Below are 7,906 nucleotides of genomic sequence, written 5' to 3'. Positions count from 1 at the left end.
TCAATTCAATTCAATTTTATTTATATAGCGCCAAATCACAACAACAGTTATCTCACAGCGCTTTTCATAAAAGAGCAGGTCTAGACCGTACTCTGTGATGATATTTACAGAAGCCCAACAGTTCCCACCAAGAGCAAGCACTAGGCGACAGAGGCAAGGAAAAACTTCCTTTTAAGAGGCAGAAACCTCGAGCAGAACCATGGCTCAGGGTTGGCGGCCATCTGCCTCGACCGGTTGGGGGTGAAGGAGAGAGAGAGGGAGAGAGAGAGAGAGAGAGAGAGAGAGAGAGAGAGAGAGAGAGAGAGAGAGAGAGAGAGAGAGAGAGAGAGAGAGAGAGAGAAAGAAAGAGAGGGATGTTTATTTCCTTTAATTGTGATGAATAAAACTGACAACTAATGAAAATCCCAAATTCAGTATCTCCAAAAATTAGAATATTACTTACCAATACAAAAAAAGGATTTTTAGAAATGTTGGCCAACTGAAAAGTATGAACATGAAAAGTATGAGCATGTACAGCACTCAGTACTTAGTTGGGGATCCTTTTGCCTGAATTTCTGCAGCAATGCGGCGTGGCATGGAGTCGATCAGTCTGTGGCACTGCTCAGGTGTTCTGATAGTGGCCTTCAGCTCTTCTGCATTGTTGGGTGTGGCGTATCGCATCTTCCTCTTCAAAATACCCCATAAATTTTCTATAGGGTTAAGGTCAGGCAAGTTTGCTGGCCAATTAAGAACAGGGATACCATGGTCCTTAAACCAGGTACTGGTAGCTTTGGCACTGTGTGCAGGTGCCAAGTCCTGTTGGAAAATGAAATCTCCATCTCCATAAAGTTGGTTAGCAGCAGGAAGCATGAAGTGCTCTAAAACTTCATGGTAGACTGCTGCGTTGACCTTGGACCTCAGAAAACACAGTGGACCAACACCAGCAGATGACATGGCACCCCAAACCATCACTGACTGTGGAAACTTTACACTTGACTTCAAGCAACGTGGATTCTGTGCCTCTCCTCTCTTCCTCCAGACTCTGGGACCTTGATTTCCAAAGGAAATGCAAAATTTACTTTCATCAGAGAACATAACTTTGGACCACTCAGCAGCAGTCCAGTCCTTTTTGTCTTTAGCCCAGGCAAGACGCTTCTGACGCTGTGTCTTGTTCAAGAGTGGCTTGACACAAGGAATGCGACAGCTGAAACCCGTGTCTTGCATACGTCTGTGCGTGGTGGTTCTTGAAGCACCACGCACTCCAGCTGCAGTCCACTCTTTGTGAATCTCCCCCACATTTTTGAATGGGTTTTGTTTCACAGTCCTCTCCAGGGTGCGGTTATCCCTATTGCTTGTACACTTTTTTCAACCACATCTTTTCCTTCCCTTTGCCTCTCTATTAATGTGCTTGGACACAGAGCTCTGTGAACAGCCAGCCTCTTTAGCAATGACCTTTTCTGTCTTGCCCTCCTTGTGCAAGGTGTCAATGGTCGTCTTTGACAGCTGTCAAGTCAGCAGTCTTCCCCATGGTTGTGTAGCCTACATAACTAGACTGAGAGACCATTTAAAGGCCTTTGCAGGTTTTGATTTAATTAGCTGATTAGAGTGTGGCACCAGGTGTCTTCAATATTGAACCTTTTCACAATATTCTAATTTTCTGAGATACTGATTTTGGGGTTTTCATTAGTTGTCAGTTATAATCATCAAAATTAAAAGGAATGAACACTTGAAATATATCAGTCTGTGTGGAATGAATGTATAAATTATACAAGTTTAACTTTTTGAATGGAATTACTGAAATAAATCAACTTTTTGATGATATTCTAATTATATGACCAGCACCTGTGTGTGTGTGTGTGTGTGTGTGTGTGTGTGTGTATATATCAGAGGTCGCATGCCTCTGGAGCACTTAAGTGTCTTGCTCAGGGACACGTTGGTGGAAATGTTGCAGTGAGAATCAAACCCCTCCCACACCAAAGGCATGTGTCTTATCCACTGTACCATTGCCACCCCACCAATTCAACTTCAAAGACTTTGAAAAACCAACACTTTTAATGCAAGAAACAGTCATCTTCAACTCATTCAATTTAAAAACGTTCATGCATGCTTATTTTTGGATTTTCTAACAACGTGCAGTAGCTGTCAGCGAAAAAGCTTTTTAGCACTCGACTCAAATCTTAGATGTTGGTGCGTCCTGGAGTGTAAAAAAAAAAAAAGTAAGCCAAATACATCCCACTGAATTATCTCCAATAATCTTACTTATTTTTTTCAAGTGTTCAGTTGTCTCTGCTAATTGATATGTACACGTTAATGGAAGATAGCAATGGCTGCCTGGATGGAAGAAGAGCAACCTAAAACCTTTTTGTTAACATTAATTGAACATTAGTGTAATCACATTTGTGGGTTATGGAACAACCCCCTTCTAATTATCTTCCTCTTCTCATTGTCTGTACTTACTGTAATTGTAAGCATTCATTGCGCCACTCATTCTCTTTTGCAGGTCTTCTTCTATAGGGGACACCTGCACATTCTGCCCTGTCCCTCCAAATCCAGTCCAGTGGGGGTGTCAAAAGATGTGGTTCCAAGTATGGCACAAGCTCTAGCACTTCTCTCCACCCACCCAGAGGCCTGTCAGGCAAGCCCCAAGATTTGTTCAGCCCTGAGGAAGCGACTAGAGGGGTGAGAGGACATGTTTATGTGTTCAAAGTCTATTTGTAATACATGAATATGTTGCAAAATCAACATCATACCAATATATATGCTTTTCAGGAGGGATGCACTGACCCTAATCCTCAGTATCAATGTTAGTCTATCAAATAGAATTGTATCAAATAGAGTATTGAAAAATATCTTTTGTGCAACCTGCCGCAAAGAAAAGTAGCAATACGTTACATGATAACAACAATGCCTGAGGTCATATTAGCTCTGTATTTTTACACTACAAATGAAAAAACAAAATGTCAGAATGGAAGTTTCAAGGTGCAGAATCAGTGTTGGATACAAACATTTGCAGAAGCACACGACCGGCTTGTTAACAGCCTCGTAAGTATTCTGTGTAAGTGGATAAATAGAGATCCATCTGGCATCAGCACATACTGTAAATCAATCATTTAAAAGCATATCAATCTCTACTTTCCCCCGTTAGGTACCCAGAGAAGATTACAACCGGCCTGCATCGTGCTCACTGCTTCATACCTGCAGGTATTGCCACAGTGTTAGCACAGCGACCAGACCTGGTCGCCCCTGCAGTGTCTTCCTTCTACCTGCGGGATCCAGTAGATCTACAGGCGTGTCGAAGCTTCAAGACCTTTCCTCCTGATACACGAGTCCTCACCTCGGTAAACCCTCTTAAAGATTCATGATTGTAGCGGTCTAGGCAAAGAGAACAGGTTGACCTGTTTTTAAAGGAAATATTCTTTCAAATTATTTCTTTTTTGTGGATGTGTTTATTTCACGCACATTTCTGTAATCACGGTTTGTGTTTTAGTTTTTCATTAGTATATTTCAACACCTTTATGCAAACCGTAACCATGTACTTGTGTATATTTCCAGGTAACATTCACACGTTGCCTGTACGCCCAGCTGCAGCAGCAGCAGTTCAACCAAGACCGGAGGAGCGGCTTCACCATGCCTCCTCGCTCTCATCCCCAGTACAAAGCTCATGAGCTTGGCATGAAACTGGTGAGCCTACATCCACGTTTCCTCTTCATTCGGATATGTCTTTTGGATAATTAAAATGATGCTTTTGTGATTGTAAAATGAAGGTTGTAGTGTTAAATGATAATACATCTGTCTGTGCATGTGTGTGTCCCACTCCCAGGCCCATGGCTTTGAGATCATGTGCTCTAAGTGCAGGCTGCCGTCATCAGAGCCTGATGCCCCCATCAGTTGTAACCCTCAGTGGAAAGGCTTCATGGACAGTCTGAAAAAGAACAACTACTTCAGGGTTAGTCACACCTTTTGAATGGTGAGGTAAAGATGAAAAGGTAGCTACTTAGCCACACCTGCAATAATAAGTTAGATATAGTAGCACACATGTAGAATATAACTCAGCATTTCTCTACTGTAGAAAGTTATAGTTTTTGATTTTGTTGTCGTCAAATGTAGGGAGAGCTGGAAGGTTCGGTGCGTTACAGGGAACTGACTAGATCTGCAGAAAACTTCTTCAAACAGTCTGTCGCCTCAACGTCAAGGTGAGGACTGTGCATGCGTGTGCACATGACTAACACTGTGTGAATATGCTGCCTGTGACACCCGAGTGTCTCTGTCTGATTGTACCTATTGTGTTTGTCGTCTCAGTGCTTCGTCACCGGGTGAGGAGGTTCTCCAGCTGCTGCACAGCTGCAATCCATTCAAATTGGAGGAGCTAAAGAAACAAGAGTCACAGCTCCCCCAAGAGGACAGTGAGTGAAAATCTATCCTTTGATTATGAAACGCTGTGCAGTTGCAGGTGTGAAAGGCAGTTATAAAAAATCTAAATGTCCAAGCATAATTTATGACAAATGATCCTTACTTCACATTAGAGACATTACCCCTCTGTTAAGTGTAATTTCTGTCAAGTCTGACCTTGACTTTATTATCATAATGGTGGGTAAAGTCTGCCTTTTGACACTGTGAACCGTGAGCTACTTTGGGACATCCTTAGAAAGTTTTGTAAATTCGTAAACATTCTGTCACAGTTCCATGATGGGATGGTGGCTCGAGTGGTCATAGGTAGACAGGAATCGGCACCCTTTAATGTACACACTGGAGTGAGGCAGGGGTGCATGCCGGCACCAGTACTATTCAATATCTTCCTCCATTGTGTCACAAAGCTCTTTCATAAAGACTTAGAAGGTAGTAGTGGGATCACAATAGACTTCAGGCTGGATGGAAACCTCTTCAATATTCGAAGGCTCCAGGCAACTACCAAGGGTCAGCAGTGCAGATACTTGAGCTGCAGTATGTTGATGACTGCGCTCTTGTGGCTCACACACCAGAAGACCTGCAAACCACCCTTGTCGCAGTTGTGAATGCCTACAGCAGGCTGGGTCTATCTGTCAACACCACTAAGACTGAGGGGATATGACAATGGAGGTCCAGCCCCTTACGCCCGTCTTTACCATAGCACATCAACCACTCTCAATTGTCCCATCTTTCAAATACCTGGGCAGCATCCTGACTGAGGGCTGCAACATTGATCACGAAATTCACAATAGAATCAAACAAGCCTCTGTCGCCTTTGGCAAACTCCGACATAAGGTCTTCTAAAACAAACACCTCAGCTTGTACACCAAAATTGCCATTTACAAAGCTGTCTGTATCACCATTCTCCTATATAGCTGTGAAGCCTGGGTCACATACAGTGTCCACTTAAGGATGCTGGAGTAGTTCCACATAGGCTGTCTGCAGCGAATAATGGGAATCACGGGGCGTGACCGTGTACCTCGTGTTTCAACTGCGCCGGCTTGGGCACGTTATCAGAATGCCTCAACAACGCCTGCCACGTCAAGTCCTATATGGACAGCTTCATCTGGGTCGCTGGTCTGCAGGTAGTCAGAAGAAGTGGTACAAAGACCTGCGTAAAACATCAGTGAAGAAATGTTGTATTGACCCCTTAAGACCGGAACAAGCTGCCATCCACCGTTCCAGCTGGCGGAGCTCTGCAACAAAGGCATAAAACAGCTGGAAATGGGGCGTAATGTGAGAAAACAACAGAAAAGACAAAGGAGACACACTGCCCTATGCCTGCCCCCACTAACACAGACTTTATATGCCCAACGTGCAATAAAACCTGTGGATCAAGAATTGGACTCTATAGTCATCAAAGAACACACCGGTAACGAGGAGGGATGTCATCATCGGACTCGATGGACCACCAGCAAGCATCATAATGGTGGGTAAAGTCTGCCTGCGGAGATTTTACTTTTTACTGTTTTACTTACTGTAAAGTAAGTATTGCAAGGCTGATATGACCTTGCTAAAATGTAAACATTGCCTTTGTCTGTCTCTGCCACCTGGGATTTTCTGCTTTCTGCCAGTTCCCCTCAGTTTCTTTCCTTTTGGTATGCGTCCTCCATTCTCCACCCTGTCTCTCTTTCAACCATTTTCCATAATTAGGTTTTCTTTGTGTCTGTCTCCAGGTGACAGCTGGCTGGATATCACAGCTCAAGATTTGGAGCGCATGTTGCAGGAGAGGAGCGGGGGGAGAGCTGATGCTGGGAGCCAAAACTCCAGGTCCACCAAACAGAGACAACATGTTGGGGGTGCAAAAGAGAGGAGAAAGGAGGAGACGGAGGACAGCAAAGAGGAGGAGGAGGCCGGTTACAGCCTGGTAGCAGTCAGTCAGGGCATGAAAAACTTCCTCAGTGCCATGTCATCGCATGAGGGTGCTGAACTGCCCTGGTGAGACTGATTGACTATGTGGCTAGTACAGATTAGAATTTTTAGCCAAGACCATCAAGGCACATTTGGGTCAATGAATGTAATGATTTAGGATAATTTATGTGTTTATTTTCCATATTATAATAAAAAGTAATGAACAGAACAACACACAGACACACATGTTGGAGTACAGAAAATCTGAAAAAATAAAACAGTTTTTCTCTGTGTTCCAGGAGCAGTTCAACTCAGCCTTTTAGTTTTGACCCCGACTCCATGGCCAATGCGCTGGACAGAGTACTAGGTACAAGTTATGAAAGATGTTGCATAACCGTTAGAAACTTGCCACATGTTCCTCTCTTTACTTAATCTGTCTGTCTTTTAATTTTTATAGGAAGCAAAGAAGACGAGCTAGACTCGGATGATCTGAGTGATGATGACGACGAAGAAGATGATGAGGGGGAGGAGAGGGAGGAAAAAGAAGAGGGGTCATCCGGTCATGCAGAGATGAATGGGACAGAAACTTTGGACGGTCTCAGAGCATACATGGACCAAATGGATCAGGAGCTGATGAGCACTAATATAGGACAAAGCTTCAATCTGACTGTAAACTATGCTTGCGATTACACACTTTACAAATCCCCATATACCTCCCTCTGCCTCAACCTCAAGATATTGTTCATTTTCAAATTAATAAGAGCTAAACAGGTGAAATATTGCACGTGTCATCCTGAATGTAGTTAAGAAATAATTTGTTTTACCGTATTTGTCCTTTCTACAGAATTGCAACAAGGCAGGTTTGGGCAATGGCTCCCCTCATCCCTCTGCCACAGACGGACTTCCGACAAATGGAGGAGCGGAGGAGATGGAGGAGGAGATCCAGCCCCTTGATGTCGACCTCAACCTGGTCACAAACCTGCTGGAATCCCTCAGCTGCCAGGCCGGCCTGGCCGGACCGACTTCTAACCTGCTGCAGAGTCTGGGTATTCACCTACCACCCAACTCTGATCCCTCATAAAGGACGTAGAGAGGTAGAGGCAATATCTGGCACTCTCAAACACACAGCAAGGACCAGCATCTGCAGCTAAGGAGGCTCCCCTTAAAGCTGGTAGCAGAATGCCTTGATACTTCTGTTGGCAAAGCACTTATGGATGTTGAGGACGTCCTGTCGAGTTTTTATCTTAAACAAACATGATTTTGTTTTTTTACATTCAATGCCTCTCAGACAAACTTAATGTGTGCACTGTAAAACTGTGTGCTTTGGGAATGGAAAACACGGGTGCATTTCCTACATCATAAAACATTAGGAAAAAAAATCTGTTGTTGTATGCATTGTTGTTGTATACAGTTAACATTAGACAACATGATTTACAAATATACTTAACATACCAAAATAACTTCATAAGATTATTTAGCAGATTGTTTTCTATATATATATATATATATATATATATATATTTATATTTCTCTATAATGGTGTGAAAATTGTGGTATAAATTTGCATGCATCTTCAGTATTGGCAATGTAAATACAGATTTATTTTGTCAGTGTTGCCCTGAATCGTGTG

The 7,906-nt window shown here is 43.2% G+C and overlaps 1 protein-coding gene across 2 annotated transcripts in view; it reads left to right on the top strand.

Moving 5' to 3' along the window:
- Positions 1–7,898, top strand: part of ecd (ecdysoneless homolog (Drosophila)) — a 10,286-nt gene extending 2,388 nt beyond the window's left edge. Inside the window, exons 5-14 of one of the 2 annotated variants that reach the window (XM_046070691.1) lie at positions 2,480–2,658; positions 3,125–3,317; positions 3,532–3,660; positions 3,800–3,925; positions 4,087–4,172; positions 4,279–4,382; positions 6,102–6,363; positions 6,558–6,643; positions 6,734–6,945; positions 7,121–7,898. In XM_046070691.1, the coding sequence (XP_045926647.1) occupies positions 2,480–2,658; positions 3,125–3,317; positions 3,532–3,660; positions 3,800–3,925; positions 4,087–4,172; positions 4,279–4,382; positions 6,102–6,363; positions 6,558–6,643; positions 6,734–6,945; positions 7,121–7,357 (1,614 nt within the window). In that variant the 3' untranslated portion in view covers positions 7,358–7,898. The remainder of the gene's footprint in view (positions 1–2,479; positions 2,659–3,124; positions 3,318–3,531; positions 3,661–3,799; positions 3,926–4,086; positions 4,173–4,278; positions 4,383–6,101; positions 6,364–6,557; positions 6,644–6,733; positions 6,946–7,120) is intronic. The other variant, XM_046070692.1, reaches the window with a different exon arrangement.
- Positions 7,899–7,906: the final 8 nt, after the last annotated feature.

The sequence above is a fragment of the Micropterus dolomieu genome, linkage group LG15 (genome assembly GCF_021292245.1).
Source record: "Micropterus dolomieu isolate WLL.071019.BEF.003 ecotype Adirondacks linkage group LG15, ASM2129224v1, whole genome shotgun sequence".
Taxonomy (NCBI): domain Eukaryota; kingdom Metazoa; phylum Chordata; class Actinopteri; order Centrarchiformes; family Centrarchidae; genus Micropterus; species Micropterus dolomieu.
This window is presented reverse-complemented; position numbering and strand designations above follow the sequence as displayed.